At 42.3% G+C, this 21,128-nt stretch overlaps 1 protein-coding gene across 3 annotated transcripts in view; it reads left to right on the top strand.

Moving 5' to 3' along the window:
• STEAP3 (STEAP3 metalloreductase) overlaps positions 1–12,992 on the top strand; it is a 75,202-nt gene extending 62,210 nt beyond the window's left edge. For 2 of the 3 annotated variants that reach the window (XM_069224333.1, XM_069224334.1), the window contains exons 4-5: positions 9,125–9,289; positions 11,588–12,992. In XM_069224333.1, the coding sequence (XP_069080434.1) occupies positions 9,125–9,289; positions 11,588–11,887 (465 nt within the window). In that variant the 3' untranslated portion in view covers positions 11,888–12,992. The remainder of the gene's footprint in view (positions 1–9,124; positions 9,290–11,587) is intronic. The other variant, XM_069224335.1, reaches the window with a different exon arrangement.
• The last annotated feature ends 8,136 nt before the right edge of the window (positions 12,993–21,128 follow it).

The raw sequence follows: 21,128 nt of genomic DNA, 5'->3' as shown, positions 1-21,128 counted from the left end.
ATTCACATGCTAGTATGAGCACCCAGGAATTCAGATATGTGCAAATAACCACTGCTCCTCAACACCTTATCTTGTGCCCATTTTGGAAATACAAAGGTTTTCTTGATACCTATTTTTCACTTTTTATATTTCAGCAAATGAATTGCTGTATACCCGGTATAGAATGAAAACCCACTGCAAGGTGCAGCTCATTTATTGGCTCTGGGTACCTAGGGTTCTTGATGAACCTATAAGCCCTATATATCCCGCAACCAGAAGAGTCCAGCAGACATAACGGTATATTGCTTTAAAAAAATCTGACATCGCAGGAAAAAGTTAGAGTAAAACGTAGAGAAATTTTTTTTTTTCACCTCAGTTTCAATATCTTTTTATTTCAGTTGTTATTTTCTGTAGGATCTACACAAATTACCCATTGCTGAATTTAGAATTGTGTCTACTTTTCAGAAATGATTAGGTTTCTGAGATCCAGCATTGGTTTCACACCCATTTCTGTCACTGACTGGAAGGAGGCTGAAAGCACAACAAATCGTAAAAATGGGGTATGTCCCAGTGAAATGCCAAAATGGTGTTGAAAAATTGGGTTTTCGGATTCAAGTCTGCCTGTTCCTGAAAGCTGGGAAGCTGGTGATTTTAGTACTGCAAACCCTATGTTGATCCCAATTTCAGGGAAAAAAACACAAGCCGCCTTCTGCAGCCCTTTTTTCCATTTTTTTGTTGTTTTTTTTTTAATCTAATTTTCACTGTATTTTGGCACATTTCTTGGTCTCCATCAGGGGAACCCACAAATTCTGGGTACCTCTAGAATCCCTCGGATGTTGGAAAAATAAGGATGCAAATTTGGCGTGGGTAGCTTATGTGGACAAAAAGTTATGAGGGCCTAAGCGTGCCCTGCCCCAAATAGCCCAAAAAAGGCCTGGCACCTGAGGGGGAAAAGGCCTGGCAGTGAAAGGGTTAATAGAAGGGCCAATCCATCTCACCCTTTGTTCATGATTATTTTATCGTACAGCTGTGGACAACAGTCTATTAGCAACCAGTGGGTAACTTTTTATTTTTACAATTATCAATATCCTCTCTTGCTGCCAGCACTGCAGGCAGATCATTGACCGATATTAATACATATGACGTAGGGGCAGGAAGGAGATGCAAAATATCAGAGCACCCCTTAGAAAGTAATGGGGCCTCAAGCATTGAGGTTGCAGGCATAGCTTTTGGAGCACCCAACCTAGGGCTGCCCCTTGCATTTGACAGAACAGTCCCCTCAACATGAGGACCCTGCACAACAGAGCATGTCACCTGCTGTGAAACTTCATTTGAAATGGGCAAGTGCTGATTAGAAGGAGGTTGTATTGCAATACTCTGTCCAGCCAGGGTAGCAACATTGACTGGAGCAGTTTGGAATCTTTAAAGATGGAAATAGATTTGTTGGTCAGTAAACTACCTTGATCTCTCATATGACCAATTTAGCATAACAAAGAATCCATCTTATCTTCCAGTGTAGCCAGTCTGGAAGTTATTGTCTCTAAAACTGGTAATACTTTGACTTCTAGCGCATTAAGGATAGTCTGTACAATAGACTTGCTAGTGTTGATTGGCTTCCCCTTTTTGGGTTTCCTCACATTACTAACAATAAGGTGCAGATCTGGTACAAACATACTCCTACCATCAGGCCCTTTCACAGGCTAGCCCCTCCCACCACAAATCATCACTCAGCTGGGGGGGACCATGTCCCACCCCAGCTGGATAGTCACCTGGTGAGGGTGAGTACAAGCAAACAAAAGCACATCCACTAGACAGATTTCCGATCTCTCCCCAAAAAGAACATTAATCATGGAGTTATGTTGACATTTTTCTTGTTGCCTGAAAATAGATGGTAGCAAGAAGCACCAACAGAAGGTGCTTTCAGTATTAAAATACACTTGCAAAAACTGCACCCCACCCGAAGACAACACATGGTGCGGTGGCACCTGTTGCACCGCACTAGAGCTGGCATTTACAGCCTAGTCACTGACGTAAATTTAGCAGTCTCTGGCTCAGCTTCATATCATACATTTTTCCATCGCATGTTAAGCTAATTAGGCTTTTTTTTTTTTTCTTCAAAACTCACGTTGCTGTACTTAGAACTTCCTGCTTGTGTTGTATATGTGTTTTTTAGCCTGAATTTATTTTTTAACACTATCACTGTTGTTTCATTTTTCAAGTTTTGCAAATAAACACTACTTTTTTTTTTTTTTTTTTTTTAATATAAATATATATATATATATATATATATATATATATATATAACCTTCAACACTCCCCTAAATATCAGGAGAACCAGGACACCTCCAATATGAAAATTCAATTTATTTCAGCCCAGACATCCAACGCGTTTCGGCAACAGCCTTACTCATAGATACATCATTGCTGGACTGCTCCAAATAAAGAACCCAAGTTAATCGTAAACATAAAAAACAGACAAATCCTAAATTCATCCACCATGGAGCACATATTGCAGCGGCCATCTTTAAAGTGCACATTCAATCCTAATACACAGTAGTTAGTATCATATTAGTCTCTGATATTTATTCCAAATCTCTCAGAGTTTTTATATCAAAAAAATTAATCAAAAAATTGATCAAAAAATTCATCATGATGTTACTGTCCAACAGGTAAAAGCTCATTGCAAAAGTACAAAATTATAAAATCAAGAAATTATTAATTATGACATTAGGGTAAAATATCTATATATGTTTTCAAATTAAAATCCAATATATTTCTTATAAACATTTAATACTTGTACCCATGTCTAAATTACTAACATTGAATCTGCTAACGCCCGGATGGGCATACATACTTGCAAGAGGCTTCTCTGGAGGATATCATATTGTTTCAGATGTTATTCACAGATAATTTCATCCTACTCATATATTGAGACTGATGTAGAACACAAGCAGGAAGTTCTAAGTACAGCAACATGAGTTTTGAAGAAAAAAAAAAAAAAGCCGAATTAGCTTAACACGCGATGGAAACTTTTATGAAATGAAGCTGAGCCAGAGACTGCTAAATTTACGTCAGTGAATAGGCTGTAAGTGCCAGCTCTAGTGCGGTGCAACAGGTGCCACCGCACCATGTGTTGACTTCGGGTGGGGTGCAGTTTTTGCAAGTGTATTTTAATACTGAAAGCACTTTCTGTTGGTGTTTTTTTGCTACCATCTATTTTCAGGCAACAAGAAAAATGTCAACATAACTCCATGATTAATGTTCTTTTTGGGGAGCGATCGGAAATCTGTCTAGTGGATGTGCTTTTGTTTGCTTGTACTCACCCTCACCAGGTGACTATCCAGCTGGGGTGGGACATGGTCCCCCCCCCCCAGCAGAGTGATGATTTGTGGTGGGAGGGGCTAGCCTGTGAAAGGGCCTGATGGTAGGAGTACGTTTGTACCAGATCTGCACCTTGTCACATAAGAGCCTCTCGGAGCCCATCCAGGACCGCTGTGTGGAGCACCTGTATTCCGGGACTTTTGTACGAACTATTTATTTGTAAATGCGGGAGCCCCTGTATCTGATCTGCAACGGGATGAATGATTACACACGCAAGGCTATGTAAACACGGAAGAAGTGGGGAATTCGAAATATGTATGTTCCAAATGAGGCGTCACTAAAAAGGATACGCGGGACGGTGTGGCAGTGACAATACTGGAGAGCTGCATCGCTCTGGCGCTGGTCCCAGGAGGAGCCCCACGAGTAAGGTTTTTTTTTTTTTTCAATATTGAAGTCGTGAATCTACGGCGTGGTTGCACGCTACATTTCAACTGCAAAACACGGGTGGCAGTTCAAAAGCGAGTGCGTCCGTCCCCCGAAGAGTTTGGAAGCATACATACCGTTTGTGAAACATATTGTTTCTGGAGCTGAATGGTAACTGTCTTTGATTTTGAGAACAGTCGCGCAGCCACGGTGTACTGCTGGTGAATTGCTGAAATAAAAGTAAAACTTCACGAGTGAGGGCGTCCGCCTTCTATTAGCAATGCGTTTGGGGGTGTAACCACAGCGCGTCATTTTGTTTGTGTACGCTAACGATCAGCGGATCCCGGCTGTGAATATATTAACATATCAGTTCACGTGGAGGACCGGGTAACTGAGTAACGCTTATACCGACCCGGTAGTAACGTATGTGGTCTGGATGAGTCAATGGAGCCTCTGCAGGAGGAAGGAATCGAACGAAGGGGGCATCGACTCAGTTAGTCAATAGATGTTGTAAACAGATAAGCCATACATTCTCTTATAAAGTTTTTGCTTTGCCCACGCTCAACCGATTTATGAATGATTGGAGATTTTAAAATTGCCTAGTTGTGAACCAATTCCTGATTGCAGTAGGGTGCAGGAACAGAGTGGTAAATACATCAGATTCGATGTTGTATTGTCCACATCCATAATATTAGTAGAGACATTGGTGTTTGTTTTGAGGAAACTATTCAACTTGTCTCAGCAATTATGGCTTCAGGATGGGAAGCACGACGAAAGGAGAAATCAAATAAGTTATTTTTTGCCCAGATGGATGAGGGACTTGGTACTCAGCCCGTTCGTGGTAATATGAAGGTGGAAGTTAACCTCCAAACTTTATATGACAAAATGGAAAAATTGCATAGAAAAGAATTGTCTAAATGGTGGGAGGTTGAATCACTACAAAGATACATTGAGGTAGAGCGTGTCCCTGGAGGATTGAGGATTTATACTATACCAACTTACAATGATCCTGATCCAGAAATGCTCGAGGAGTGGGCTGAAAATTCGAAACCGAGCTCATTGAATATAATGCGTATATTAACTAAATATGCAACAAAGAATAGGAGTAAAATCTTGGAAGAGATGGAAAAAGTGAGATTGGAGCTACTGTCGTTAGTCACACAGGAAAATTTTGACGAGTATATGAAGAATCTTGACAAAAAACTCTGCTAATTAGAGGAAGAGATCCCTGGAAAGAAGCAGAGGAAATTCATACGGGACTTTAAGGACTACCAAGCTGGTCGTATTCTAACATTTCAATGGAAATACGACTATATGTACAATGAGGAAATCACTGAGTTAAACGTGATGGATACTGAACGAGTAAGTCAGCCAGTTGAGGAACAGGAGGAAAGTGATATTTCGGATGGAAACCTTTCGGATGTACCAGACACGGTTTTGTCTGGGGCTTCGATGCCAGACAGAGAAGTGGACAGATTGAATTTTTTATAGCAATTCAGACTGTTGAACCAGGGAAGGATGGAACAACACAAAGGAGCTCACCCCCAGAGGGGCAGAGGACGAGGAGTCCGAGGAAGAGGAATAGACAGGCCAAGGGGAGGGGGCGCAGGAGACGATACAAGGCCCTTGGGAGTGGTAACTCGTGCACGCAAGTAAAAACTATGAATGTTGTGAATCTCTCCAGCAGAGTGTTGTCTGCTGTTGAAGAGGACCTCTTATCTCTGGGCCTGTCCTTCTGCCCAACTGGCTGTTTTAACTATCCTCAAACTAGGATTGATACCTTCAAGTTCATAAGGAAATTGAAATTAAAAAAGTGGCACCACACTAAGGTCAAATGTGATGAGAAAGGTGGGGGTAAGAGAAAGTGTGAGCAATTTATGCTTTTCTGATATCGATGTGTTACATACAGCAATGGACTTATGTGAGGGGGTGGATACCCATGATGATCCTATTTTGAATTTGATGGGAACAGGTATTGCGCTGGATGGCATGTCCAAGCAATTTTAAACCAAAATCTACCTTTCTACCTGCCATTCATTGTGATGGTCTTGATGTTTTTGAACGGGAAATGACTAAGCAATTGAAGAAGCTGAGATATGGTGTGATGAATGTGAAAAACAGTAACTTAGCGGGCGAACAGTGGCAAGCTCTCCAAGAATTGAAAAAAGACCATACTATTGTCATTAGGCAATCTGACAAGGGGGGGGCAATGTAGTTATTCAGGACACCATCAAATATGTGGCAGAGGGAGTGAGACAGCTCAGCAATACTCAGTGTTATGAAGAAGTGAGTTGGGTAGATGTTAAATCAATGAATGAGAAATATTACGGCATGCTTATCGACTGTAGGGATCAGGGAATGATAGAATGGGATGAATTCCTGTTTCTCAAGTGTGATCATCCGAAGATTCCAGTACTATATCTCCTTCCCAAGATTCACAAGGATATAGTTAGTCCACCAGGGAGACCTATAGTTTCAGCTATGGAGTCCCTTTTGGAGAATACATCGAAATATATTGATTATTTTCTACGCCCCTTTGTTGAGTCAATACCTTCCTATGTGAGAGATACCACACATTTCTTAAAAATCATTGAGAACATCCAATGGGAAGATGATTTCCTACTATTAACCCTATATGTGACCAGCCTCTATACAAGTATAGATCATGACTTGGGGGTAAAAGCTATTAGACACTTCCTTAGAGTGAGGTCATTGTCTTTCTTTTTTTCATTCAGAAATGCTGTGCACCATGATTGAGTTCTGTCTTGAGAACAACTTGTTCATCTTTGATAATCCTTTGTACAAGCAGCTGCAAGCGACAGCTATGGGCACCTGTTTTGCCCCCAGCTATGCAAATCTGTTTATGGGCTGGTGGGAGGAACAGGTGTCTGAAGGGATCACTCAATTCGATACCAATGGTCTTATGGTGTTGTTTTATTGACTACATTTTTGTAATTTGGAGGGGTGATGAGAAAGCAGCTATGCAATTTGTGTGTGATATGAATGCAATTTAAGATTTACCGACAATTTGGATTCGAGTTGCATTGAGTTACTTGATGTAGAAATTTCTGTGAGGGACAGCAGATTGGTGTCCAAATTGGTTAGGAAAGCAACGGACGGTAATAGCCTGTTATGCGCCCACAGTGCACACCCGGGGTCTCTGATACGTAGCATTCCGTTTGGAGAGCTGTTGAGAGCCCGGAGAACTGTAGTGAGGTAGCTGATTTTCAACAGGAGTGTGAAGTGATGTGTGAAAGGTTTAGGAACAGAGGTTATGGGGTTAGAGCTATTGACCAAGCTAGATGGAAAGTGGAGACTTTAAATAGAGATGATGTCTTGTATGGGACTAATAAGAGTCAGAAAAAGGACAATGACTCCATCAGATTCATTACAACTTACAGTAATCAGTCTTATAAAATACGATCCATTCTGAGTAAGAGTTGGCATATTTTGCAGACTGACCCTATTCTGAACAACTGGATCGGTGAAAATCCCCAAATAACTTTCAGGAGGAATAGATCTCTTAAGGACAATTTGTCGTAATGATGTAACATTGAAAGGACACATGAAGAGTACCAGAGTGGAGGGTTTTGCTTGTTGTATGAAATGTAAAGCTTGCAAAACCAGTAACAGTTGTACAACATTGAATGTTCCAGGAAGGACAGATAGTTTTGCAATTAGAGGAAATTACAATTGCAACACAACTTATTGTGTTTATTGTCTGATATGCCCATGTGATAAGCTATACGTGGGTAGTACAATACACAGTGCTAAGAAAAGAGTTCTGGAACAGACGAGCTATTAAGAACTATGACAAAAACTACCCGGTAGCTAGGCATTTCTTTACTCAACATTTTGGCAATGAGAATTTGTTGAAGTTTGTAGTTATTGATCAAGTGAAGATCAGTAGAAGGGGCGGCAATAGAGAAAGGTTGCTGCGGATTTTGGAGTCTAAATATATAATAGATTTTGAGTCATTGGAACCTGTGGGGCTGAACTCGAGTGAAGAGCTGAGTATCCATTTAGGGTAATTGATATATTTTCAAGTATGTTGGGGGAATTTGGCGGCCTTTTGTTAGAATAGCACTTTTGAGTGTTGGTGATATTTATTTATTTAAGGAATTAGGTGTTGGGTTCTTAGTGGGTTTTTACAGTAGAAGATTTTGTATGTCTACCCACTTGGGTTAAGAAGTCTCAATATATGAGTAGGATGAAATTATCTGTGAATAACATCTGAAACAATATGATATCCTCCAGAGAAGCATCTTGCAAGTATGTATGTCCATTTGGGCGTTAGCAGATTCAATGTTAGTAATTTAGACATGGGTACAAGTATTAAATGTTTATAAGAAATATATTGGATTTTAATTTGAAAACATATATAGATATTTTAACCTAATGTCATAATTAATAATTTAATGATTTTATAATTTTGTACTTTTGCAATGAGCTTTTACCTGTTGGACAGTAACATCATGATGAATTTTTTGATTAATTATTTTGATATAAAAAAAAAACTCAGATTTTGAATAAATATCAGAGACTAATATGATACTAACTACTGTGTATTAGGATTGACTGTGCACTTTAAAGATGGCCGCTGCAATATGTGCTTCATGGTGGATGAATTTAGAATTTGTCTGTTTTTTTTTATGTTTATGATTTAACTTGGGTTATTTATTTGGAGCACTCCAGCAATGATGTATCCATGAGTAAGGCTGTTGCCGAAACGCGTTGGATGTCTGTGCTGAAATAAATTGAATTTTCATATTGGAGGTGTCCTGGTTCCCTTGATATTTAAGGGAGTGTTGAAGGTCACATAAGGGCCTCTCTGAGCCCATCAGGACAGCCTGTGGCACTCCACCCTTTCCCTGCTTCGTGCAGATTATAACAGTAAATTGTTCAGAATTATTTTTTTCCAGTTAGTATATTATAAATGCAAAAGCGTTAACGTGACCATGTTGTTCCTGCTTACATTTCACATGTTTTACTTAATCTGCTTTTGCAAGAATATTGTTACATACCTCTCCTCTCCCTCATAACCTATGTCCCATTTTCTTGTTTTCCAGTGCCGTAAGGTCATACAAATGGCAGTAGCGCTATGCAAATATCATCACTCCACTGCATACAAAACGTTTTTAAAAATGTCATTTTCAACACCAAGAGCTTTAACTTTCACAAATGTGGGACCAATTGCATTGTGAATGATTGTCCTACCTTAGGTTTTCTCATTGATAACTGGTGGCTGTCAATAGCATTTTCCCTTTATTCGAAGGTGAAATAAAACATACTAGTATTTTCAGATGTTAAGTGATTATTTAGAAAGCCAGTATAAATGAAGGTGACATAACTGATGATATCCTTCCTTACTTTACTGCTCTTTGTTTTCTTTTCGTAATAGGTTGCAGAAAAAAAAAACAGTGCCTGGGTAGAGGAGGAAGTCTGGCGAATGGAAATTTATGTATCATTTGGAATAATGGCCCTTGGAGTGATGTCACTGCTTGCTGTTTCCTCGTTGCCTTCTGTTGGGAATTCCCTGAACTGGAGAGAATTCAGTTTCATTCAGGTACAGCATGCATGGTGTTCCAAATGTTGCATAGTTTAACACTGCACCGTTCTTCTCTTCTCCTACAACAAAATAGACTGAAGAGTGCCTCTGACAATCCCGAGTTCTCTCAATGTCTACAATCTTCGTTGTGCTTTTGTGAGGAGATGGAGCAAATCTGATCAGCTTTCATCCACCAATGAGGCAATATTCTGTTACATACTGTGTAACTTATATTAGAATATTTATAGGCCATTGATTTTTGAGAACTTCACAAAGTTTGGAGCAGTGTCAAGTAGCTTTCAGCTGGTGACCGATTCCTTGAGCAAAGATCCTTAATGGTACCAAATATGGTGCTTTAGCAGTGTCACTTGGTTATCCTAGAATTCTCTCACTGTGTCCTAGTTTGGCCAAAAAGTGAGAAATTGCTTAGGGCCTATGGGATACCACTGTAGGCACATACTTCCAGTTGGGCTATCTGGGCTTCTATGAGCCATCAATTCAAGCAAGCACTCCAGTTTCTTTCCACTGGATCATAAAATTCCAGTCAGAGCCTTGGTAAAAATCTACTAGATTATGCTAAGGATTGTACCTAGCTTCCATGTCTAGCGTATCTGGCATTTGCAGTGCATAAATAAATGTGCAGTACATAGCATATCTCATCATCAAACAAAGTTGCATTTATTTATTTATTTTGTGTAGATCTTTGCACTGGTTTCCTGCAGCAAATGGATTGAATGCAAATCATTCAACTTAATGTTACAAAGTATGACACATTTACAGGCTGCCAAACTTGTGCCACATATTCTGCGGTCATAGCTTTCTGCAGAATTGGTTGTTTTGGAATTTACCAAATAATATGTACAATTCAATGCGTTTCTTGGTCCAAGCACGAAGGAACGCATTTGCTTACCTTGGAGATTAATTTCAAACTCTTATTCAGACAAGCGTTGGAGACCTTTCTTTATATTTATAATTCCCCTATATTTTAAGTTTCGCTCTGAGCTGTTGCCGTTGAGTTTTAGGGTGTTCTTATAGTTCTTTGGAGCTGAGAGTTGGTCCAGGGTTTTGCACCTTGTCCTGGTATCTGCTTACCAGCACCTAGCAGTATGTTCAGATACTTAAGACATTTTCTACAGGCAACACCACCACCTTTTCTTAATAGAGAGGCAGAACAAGCTCACTGGTAAACAGCACAGATAAGTTATGACAATTTAACATGAGCAAAATCTTTTGTTGATGAAGTCTTGAACTAAGTCTCAAAAGTTCCAGCATTTTGCACATTCCAAAGCTATCCTAGCATAAAGCGAGAAGCCTAGCACTGGTGAAAACAAAGCTCACACGTTTTTTGAAACTTGCAATCCATACTGTGATCCGACAACAAACGGAAATATGGTCCATGTTCTCCCTGGTGTTCAGTGGTGTGTGCTCAACTCGTGAAGTAAACCACCACAGTCAAAAAATGGTTAGTGCTGGACCACTTACACGTCGCCAAGTGCGTACTTCCTGTCCGAGGTAACAAGCAGACTCTTCACTTAAACTCTGTGGCATTCTAAGGGATGAGAGATCTTTTGCAGGCCCTAATGTTAGAAGAAATGCTCAATGCAGTATTTTTCTTTGCTACACTCATAGCCTGTTAACATTTGAGGCGGACATGAGTTTTCTCTGCGCACGTGGTAAAGGGCAAACCATTTAGCCCAGCTTACCACCAAGTAGAAATCAGACTACAACCCTCTCAAATGGCTCGAAGTTAAGCTCGTGGATGCTGCTGGTGACATTACGAATGATGTAAACATGATGCCCTTAAATAATGCCCTAAAATGTATCTGACTAGGTGTAGCATGGTACATTTTCAATGTTGGTAGAGAAATGGAATATTCTGTCAAAAATTAAAAAGGAAGCAGCATGATATTTAAATGTTACATGCACTGTTTTTGACTACATAGTGATTGCATTTTGTAATTTAATTAAAAGCATGTGCAGCATTTTGTAAATTACATGCCAAATGCGCCTAATTAATAAGGGTTAGGAGTATTGCTTTGATAAAATGTTTAAATCTGATAGATCCCACTAAGGTGGGAACTATTTTAAAGAAAAACCGACTTTGACAAAAAAAAAAATGCCTCCATTCATATAGATATCGAAATAAAAATATTTATCAAAATAAAAAATGGGTTAAAGCAACAATTTAATATTGTTTAACTGTAACAACAATGTTAAGAATCAGATGACAATTACACACTATAGAATCAGTATAAGCCATAAAATGTTAACGTTTATAATTGAACTAAAATTATTTTTATGTTTGTGTTTATGCAGTCGACGCTTGGTTTTGCGGCTCTGGTTATCGCCACAATTCACACTCTTACCTTTGGATGGAAGCGAGCATTTGATGGCAACCAGTACAAGTTCTACCTCCCGCCAACGTTCACCCTCACACTCCTGGTCCCATGTGTAATTATACTGGCCAGGATAGTGCTGTTCATGCCATGCATAAACCGAAAGTTGGTCCGCATTCGTAGGGGTTGGGAAAAAGGACGGTATGTTACGTTTGTATCCTCTAATTCAGCACTACAGTCGAATGAGTATCTGAGTAGGGAGAGCACCAGCAATGTGTAATCATTCCATTCGTCGCAGAGTGTAATTGTGGAATATTAAAGAGTCAACAGTGCAGATTTTTCAAGTTGTCCATTTTGCAGTGTACACAGAGTTGTACAAAAGAAAACTAGTGCACAGTACATAAACCGTGGTGTTGACATTTTTTGGTATAGACCCAAAGGCATCAATTGCATTTTCTGGGCATTGGGTGACAACAACTTTTTAAGGAGGCTGGTCTCTCGCTGAGGTTTACTCCGCCAGCTGAGTTGCTACCTGTACTATAAGCTTTCTTTGACTGATTATTTTTTTTTTTCCCCAGAGATGTATTGGATGGAATCCCTCTGCCTTGAGCACACCTGTGTAGTCCTGGAGGAAGGTGCCTGGCACTATAGGATCATAATCTTAGATGGCAAGCACATTGGTGTAATGGTTATAGAACATGGGGTCCGCCGCTTTAGTAACTGCACTGTAATCTGTATAATGGTACACCATTCAATGAATTATGTTGACTTTTGGTGGTTAATGACTCTGAAATGATGGTGAACAGAAGCATCCTGGATTGTTAATTGTTATATCCTGCTGTACATCAAAGTCATGTGCTTTGGGCTGACTGCAGGATAGTCTTGTTTCTACCTTAAATCCATAATGTTGCCAATAATCTATGCATTTTACCTACGGGTTATTTTGAAAGCTGATTAGGAAAACAAATCCAGGTTATGGGTTTGCTGTCTGGTTAAGCCTTAACGTTGTTGTACAAGCTTCCAGTGAAAATCTGACATTTTGGTCCCACCTTTAACACAAGTAAAGTATACCAAAGTTGTAACAGCGTCATTTAATAAAATGTTTTTCTAAATGCAGAATTGTATAGGACGAAAAGAACCAAATGAGTGCCTTTGCTTTTGTGAAAAAAGTATCAAATGTGTCTCTAAAATACATAATTAGAAGAACCTACTTGCCTTCAAAGCCAGCAGCAACCTGAAGCTGTTGTGCCAGTCTGTTGATATGGATTGTAGGTGATGATCTCAAAACATCCCCATGAGAAGATTTCAAGGCGTGTCATGTTTGTGAATTAACAGTCAAGGCATTGGTTAAAAAATGCTTAAAAATAAATCCCAAGTTCTGTGTATTGTGTGTGGTGTGTGTGTGTGTGTGTCTTAATATGTAAAACAAAGTTGTCCTCCGGACAAAAGCGCATTCTCACCAGGTTGCAGTTTATCTTGGAAAGCAGCAAAGCCAGTAACATTCAAAGAATTATTTACACATTTTCCAGGCCTTGCGCGTTTCAGACATCTCATCCTTGGTCACAGGCCAAATGCTTGGGTTGAACAAATGATGGCAGGCACAATGTTACACAATGCATTCTGGTAGTTGTAGTCCTGCACATTTATATTACATCTTTAGTAGACAATAATTTATGCGTTGGTTGGTTGCTGCAGCCAAACACACATTAAAGCACATTTAAAAACATAAGTAGGTGAATTCAAAGCACAGTTACCAAGTTTTGCTGAAATTATTCCATCCTGATGCTCTTTGTCTGACGATGTAGTAAAGTCACACAGACCTGCCTTCTATCTGCAATGATGCTACTTTCACGGCTGGACAGACTGTTAATTATGTGCAAAACAAAATTGTTCTCCAGACAAAAATGCACAATCAACAGGCTGCTGTTTATTTTGGAAAGCAGCAAAACCAGTAACATTCAAATAATTCTTTACAAATTTTCCAGGCCTTACGCGTTTAACAAATCAGTCAGGACCTATCGCGCTTTCACTCACTGGTGATGGTGTCAGAGATTGACATTTCTCTGCTGATATTGTTTAACTAAAAAGGACGCTGCACTCCAGTAGTCTCATTAAATTCAAAATACTTCAATCAGCACAGTTCCACACAATGAGTTTCGACACCACGTCTTGCTCACGGTCTGTGAGTTCCTTTTCAATTTCCACTTAATTACATAACACTAATCCTGGAGTGCAGCGTCCTTTGTTAGCCTATACATTATATATATAATATATATATACACACACACACACACACACACACAATTTACTTAAAAGTTCTCGTTCAGTAGCTGCTTTCAGATAAGGTTATGCACTTATTAGGTAAAATGTTACATGTGCTATCATTGACTTCAGTTTTGGCTTTTCAGTAAATAAAGTGATGCAAATATGCCTTATTTGCATATCAACATCATTTTATTAGTAAAATATTGCTAAGTAGATTAATGAGGGAGGAAAAATAATTAGACCAAATTAAATAGGAAATTGCTGTTGTGAAAAAAGAAGCATTTAGAACATTGGTGAAGTTTTAAAGAAAGCAGGTCAAGCAAGAAGCCTTAATGTTAGTTTCCAGCTCCTCCATGATGCCACATGACTTGAAATAAGCTGTTTTTGATACCGGCAGAGAATGATCTGAAGCACAAGATACCCAATGCTGGGATCTCTGAAGTTGGTTGTGGTTCAAGACTGAGGATTAAGAGGCCTTATTTTTTTGTGTTATTATTGTGGGGCATATATTTAACAGGATGAGCCCATTGTATTCTAAAACGAAAAAATGTACTTTCATGGTAGAATTCTTTTAGCAACAAATTATCAGTAATAGGTTTCTTGCTTTAAATTCTGAAACCAATATCCTGAAATGGAAACCTTTTAATATGCAATTTCTAGCACTTATTTATTGTATTATTTTTAGAGGGACTTGTGTTAAAAATATTATGCCACATTACATTTAAGAACAAAGAAATATAATTTCACTAGCACTATATAGTGTTCTGTATTCCAGATGGAGCCACAAAGGACCCCAATTTGCATAGTGTTCCTGTCACAGTTTCGGAGTCTGTGATCGTGCTTGCACATTTTCCCCCTCCGTAGGGTTTGAAAAATGCTTCCTTTTCCCTTGAGTCGATGGATCTTTTCGCTCAGTGAAGGGTGTGGTAACCATTAACAATCAATTCAACCTAAATAACAAATTTAAATACCATGACCTATGTGGCCATGGAAGAATACTTCAATCAATGGAAAGTTTCAACGTTTTTTTTGTTAATTTTTTTTAAAAATTATTATTATATATAATCACAGTCACATAAATTGTACACAGAATCAAATTCTGAAGATAAATGAACACCACAGGCTGACCAAATCTAAGGAATAAGTTTAATCTACTCAATATCAACACCATTAGGCATTTTAGAAGAATAATACATATTAATAAAACAATCACTTGTGAGACAAACACATTTCAGTTCAGACAGTAAATTTATTAGTCAAAACAACTGCACAGATTCAGAATTCAGGGATTTGGACATAGATTTCCTCTACTACTAACCAAATCCAGACAGGCATGTGTGGGAGTGGGCTAACACATGCAGGCAATAGTTTAAAAAAAAAAAAAGTGAAAAATAATTTGGAGAAACATCTATCTCAGACTAAGTTAGGCTAACTAGGAAAAATTAGACCAGTATCAGCATGCAAATTCTAGTAAAAAACACAAAACAAAAACAAAGCAGGTCAGGGAAAATTAACAGTTGCATTAGACTATGGGCCTGATTCTGACCGGCCACGGGAGCACCGCCGACAGACCGGCAGTGCTCCGAAGGGCATTCTGACCGCGGCGGTTCTGCCGCGGCCAGAAAGGGTAAACCGGCGGTCTCCCGCCGGTTTACCGCTGCCCTTGGAATCCCCCATGGCGGCGCAGCTTGCTGCGCCGCCATGGGGGATTCTGACACCCCCTACCGCCATCCTGTTCCTGCCGGTTCGCCCGCCAGGAACAGGATGGCGGTAGGGGGTGCCGCGGGGCCCCTGCCGTGCCCATGCCAATGGCATGGGCACGGCAGGGGCCCCCGTAAGAGGGCCCCACTGTGTATTTCAGTGTCTGCCTAGCAGACACTGAAATACACGACGGGTGCAAACTGCACCCGTCGCACATGCCCACTCAGCCGGCTCCATTCGGAGCCGGCTTCCTCGTGGGGAGGGGTTTCCCGCTGGGCTGGCGGGCGGCCTTCTGGCGGTCGCCTGCCAGCCCAGCGGGAAAGCCAGAATGGCCTCGGAGTGGCCATATGGCGGTTCCCTCCAGGCGGGCGGCGACCGCCGCCCGCCGGGGTCAAAATGACCCCCTATACCTTTCCTAGGTTAAGCATTCAATTCAGTTTTGTCTGCAAAGCATGTAGATCATCAACAAAGTCCGCTAGAAGCACCATCAGGGGAAAAAGTGCAGGCATGGGCTGCACATGAAAATCAGGAAATGTCCAAGGGGATGACAAGGTAACATAACAAGATTCAAGAGGGGACTGCCACTGAAACTTACAAGTCCATCCCTGATTAAAAATACTTAAAATAGTTTGATTGGTCAGTTTGATGAGTCCACATTACGCAAAAGGGGTAATATCCAATCAGCCTTTTGGCAAAAATCAAGTTTGCAACATCACAGCAGTTTCACACGTTCGATCTGGTGTCATTTCCTGTTTCTGAGACACTCCAGCAGCTTAACAATTTGTACATCACTTGTTGCAATCCACGTTCCTTCCCATGATGGGAACAGACAATTGAATAATGATACTGCTTTACTTTTTAGTCCTCGGGTTCTAATGTAACAATATCAAGGACTCTGTGAAATGAAACTGGCACATAATACAATAGAACTCTTTATCTTTACTAATTGTGTGAAACAATCTAGTAGGAAAAATTCATGTTAGAGAGAAAGAAATGACTCTACAGTTTATGCTGCTACAAAGACGTCAGGCCTAGTTACGCTAACACAAGAAATACAATGCATTCATATTGTTATTAATAGCACACACTGTTCGAAATGGGGTCTCTAGTTGGCAGTTGGTTTGCACCCTGGCCAAGTAGGGACCCTCACTCTAGTCAGGATAAGGGAGATACCCGCTCAGATAACCCCTGCTTACCCCATTGGTTGCTTGGCATGACCAGTTATGCTTATCTCAGAAGCAATGTGCAAAGCATTTGCACATAACACACAGTAACACAGTGAAAACACTACCAAAGGACACCACACCAGTTTTATAAAAATAGCCACTATATCTATATAAAACAAGACCAAAATGAGAAAAATCCAACATGCCGTAGTAAAGATATGAATTTTGCAAGAATTACTTAAAAAATACAGTTCCTTGAAGTCAATAGCTCTACCTGGGGCTATCACGACGTAGTGATCAACAAAACTAACAGGACAGGCTGGTCGCGCGGGCCTGCTATGGTGTCTGGAAGACACGTAAACAGTACATTGGAATTTCAGAGCGTGGTGATCCTGGAGGTTTTGGGGGGGGGGGGGGGGTGAGGGAGGGAGGGAGGGGGGGGGGGGGAGAGGAGGAGGAGGTGTTGTCGAGCCCTTGAAGCCACACACGCTGTAGATCAAACGCCGGGCTGATGAAGTCAGGAACACTGGTGTGGATAGTGTCAGGGCTGCAGTGCGAAGAGTGCCGGTGCGACGTGCGGTGCCCATGTGTCATGGTGCAGGCATCACGCAGCGTCTGAGACCAGGGCTGCGGCGTGAAGCAGGCGGTGCAACATGCAGTGTCATCAGGTCACGGTGCAGGCAGCGGCGTCATTCCGCAAGCACTGTCGGTAGGCCCAACTCAGCGGTGTGGGGCAGGACGGGGTCCGAGCAGCGCCAATGGGTCATGGTGCAGACAGGGACGTCAGTTGATGACACTGGAGTCGATGGTGCTGGTGTCAGTGGAACGGGGCTGCGGTGTGGGATAGAACGGTGCTTTGTGTTCCTCACAAACCATCTCCACAGGCCACGTTACAGGCAGTGGCGCCGGTGTTAGCAGGAGTGTTGGTGTAGGGGATGCCCAGGCTGCAGTGTGAGCAAGAAATGCTGGAGTGCAGGGTCCACAGGTCACTGTGCGAGCAGCGGCTTGGTGAAGTTGTCCGTTGACTGCATCGGTGAGACCAGGGTTGCGGTGCGAAGAAGGGGACTGCGGCTCAATGCGGCAGCGTCACGGTGAGGGCCAGCGATGTCGTTGACTGCATCGTGGTGGTTTTTCTCCTTGAACAACACAAAACACACAGTTCTCAGTGCTGTGGGAAGATGAAACTAAAGTATTTTACCCTGAGACTTCCAACAGAAGGCAAGCTCTACTCCGAGAACTTTCTCAAGCAGGATACACAGCAAATATCACCCTTTGCTCTCTTTTAAGGCAGAAGCAGCAATTACAGGCCAATCCAGCAAAGCAACACAGTAAAGGGACAGTACTCCTCCTCCAGCTCTTCTCCTTGGCAGAGGTTCCTCTTGATTCCAGAAAGATTCTGAAAGTCTGGGGTTTTGGGTCCACTAATTATACCCTTTTCTGCCTTTGAAGTTGGCAAACCTCAAAGGGAAGTCTCTTTTGTTTGCAATATCTTGCCTTGCCCAGGCCAGGACCCAGACACACACCAGGGGGTTGGAGATAGCATTGTGTGAGGGAAGGCACAGTCCTTTCAGGTGTAAGTGACCACTCCTCCCTCCACTCTAGCTCAGATGGCTCATCAGGTTATGCATGCTACACCCCAGCTCACTGTCTAGAGGAGAGGTGTAAACAGCCCAACTCAAACTGACCCAGACAGGGAATCCAAAACAGGCAGTCACAGAATGGTTTAAGCAAAACATGGCTACTTTCTACATGTGGCATTTTCAAACTAACAATCTAAAAACCAACTTCACTAAAAGAAACATTTTTAAATTGTAGTCCAGAGACACCCAAACTCCATATTTCCATCTGCACTTTAAAGTTATTTAAAGGCGGCACCCATGTTCACCTATGACAGTGATCAGCCTTGCAACAGTGAAGACTGAATTTAGCAGTATTTCACGGTTTGGGCATGTAACACACATCAGTACATGCCTCACCTTTAATGTGCACTGCACCCCACCCATGGGGCTACCTAGGGCCTACCTTAGGGGTGCTTTACATGTAGTAGAAGGGAAGGTTTAGAAATGGCAGTTTAAAAACTGCACACACAGACACTGCAGTGGCAGGCCTGATACCAGTTTACAGGGCTACTTATGTGGGTGGCACAATCAGTACTGCAGGCCCACTAGTACCATTTGACTTACAGGCCCTGGGCACCTGAAGTACACTTTACTAGGGACTTAACAGGAAATTAAATATGCCAATCATGGATAAACCAATCAACAGTACAATTTATATAGGGAGTACTTGCGCATTAGCACTGATTAGCAGTGGTAAAGTGCGCAGAGACAATAAACCAGTACACCATGAAAATGGGAGGTCAGAAGGCAAAAAGACAGGGTAGACACGCCAAAAAGCTGCCAGGTCTAACCCGTCTCCTCCTGGTGAGAGCAGGGGGGGACGGGGGATGGGGACTACCCAACCCCTGGGGAATCGACCTCACTAAGGTGGAAGAACCTGGACAGACCATCATCGTTGGCGTGTTCTGTGCCAGGATGGTGTTCCACAGTAAAATCCATTCCCTGTAAGGAAATGGACCGCCTCAACAGTTTTGGGTTCTCAACCCCCCCATCTGCATTAACCATCTGCGGGGTCTGTGGTTGCTCTGAACCCGGAAGTGAGTCCAACCAAGTAGGGTTGTAGCTTCTTTAGCGCCCAGACCACAGCAAATGCTTCTCTTTCAATTGCACTCCTCCTCTGTTCCCTGAGGAGTAGTCTCTTGTTCAGAAAGACTACAGGCTGGTCTAGGCCCTCTTCGTTCAGCTGTGAAAGTACTGCTCCCACATCATGCTCTGAAGCATCTGTCTGTACCACAGACTTCTTGGAGATGTCAGGGGCCAGCAGCATGAGCTCCTGCAGGGTGTCAAACACAGTCTGGCATGCCTCAGTCCAGATTACCTGTCTAGGCTGCTTCTTAGAAGTCCGATCTGTCAAGGGGGCAACAATGGTGATATTCCCCTTGACAAATCTGTAGTACCCGGTGAGGCCTAGGAAGGCTCTGACCTCTGCTGGGTCTTGGGGGTAGCAACAATCTTGGGTTGTGGGGTGCCACCCGGCTGCTTCCTACCTGGTGCCCAAGTACACCTCTGACCCCTGCCATATTTGGCATTTAATAGCCTTGAAAGTGAGGCCTGCGGATTGCAACACGTTAAGCGCTTCCTAGAGGTGGTGCCAGTGGTCCTCCCAACTGGAGCTGAACACAGCAATGTCGTCAAGGCAGGCAGCACTGAAGTTTTCAAGCCCAGCCAGGACCTGATTGACCAACCTCTGGAAGGTGGCAGGGGTGTTCTTCAACCCAAAGGGCATGACCCGGAACTGGAAGTGCCCCTCTGGTGTTGAGAACGCTGATCTCTCCATGGCCCCATCAGTTAAGGCAATCTGCCAGTACCCAGATGTTAAAGCAAACATGCTGAGGAAATTGCCTGCCCCCAACTGATCAATGAGCTCATCAGCTCTGGGGATGGCGTGGGCATCAGTTTTCGTGACTGCATTGAGCCCCCAGTAGTCCTCACAGAACTGAAGTTCTGGTGTGGCACCAGATGCAGTAGCCTTGAGTACCAAAACCACTGGGCTGGACCGAGGGCTGCTGGAACGCTCATAGATCCCAAAAACCAACATCTTGGAGACCTGCTTGATGCTGGCCTTCACTCTGTTAGCCAACCTGTAAACCTTGTTTTTCACAGGCAGGCAGTGTCTAAATCATGCATGCATGCATAGATAGGTGACACCTGGAGTAAGTGAAAACAGAGTTGCAATGTGTCCCAGTAACTGGCGGCACTCACTCTGCTGTTCTAGAATCAGAGAAGGGGAGACGACCATTCCTTTTACTGACCCATCCTGCTCCTTGGCAGACAGGAGGTCAGAGAGAGGTTTACTCTTCTCTACTGCCCCATCATCTGTTGTCAGATGCATGATCAACTCAGACCTCTCAAAGTGGGGTTTGAGGCACCTCACATGTAGAACCCTCCAGGGGTTCCTTAGAGTCTGCAAGTCCAAGTAGTTGACATCGATTTTGCGCTCCTTCACCTCAAATGGCCCGACCACCTGTCCTGCAGAGCACAAGGCTCTACAGGGGCCATGACCCACACTTTCTGGCCAGGCTGAAACTCAACCAGAGTGGTATTCTGGTTGTACCAACGGTTCATGTCCTCCTGGCTTGCCTCTAGGTTATCTTGTGTGAGCTTCCTGAAGCGCCAGCATGGTTTCTGAAGGCCAGCATGTAACTAAATACATCCTGGGGTGGTTTCCTAGGAGCTTGCTCCCAGCCCTCTTTCACCAGACTCTTAGGTCCTCTGACCGAGTGCCCATACAACAGTTCAAAGGGGCTAAAGCTAACCCTCTTCTGTGGTA

Source organism: Pleurodeles waltl, chromosome 3_1 (genome assembly GCF_031143425.1).
Source record: "Pleurodeles waltl isolate 20211129_DDA chromosome 3_1, aPleWal1.hap1.20221129, whole genome shotgun sequence".
NCBI classification, from domain to species: Eukaryota; Metazoa; Chordata; class Amphibia; order Caudata; family Salamandridae; genus Pleurodeles; species Pleurodeles waltl.
Note: the sequence above shows the minus strand (reverse complement) of the source record. Positions and strands in the feature narration are given on the sequence as shown.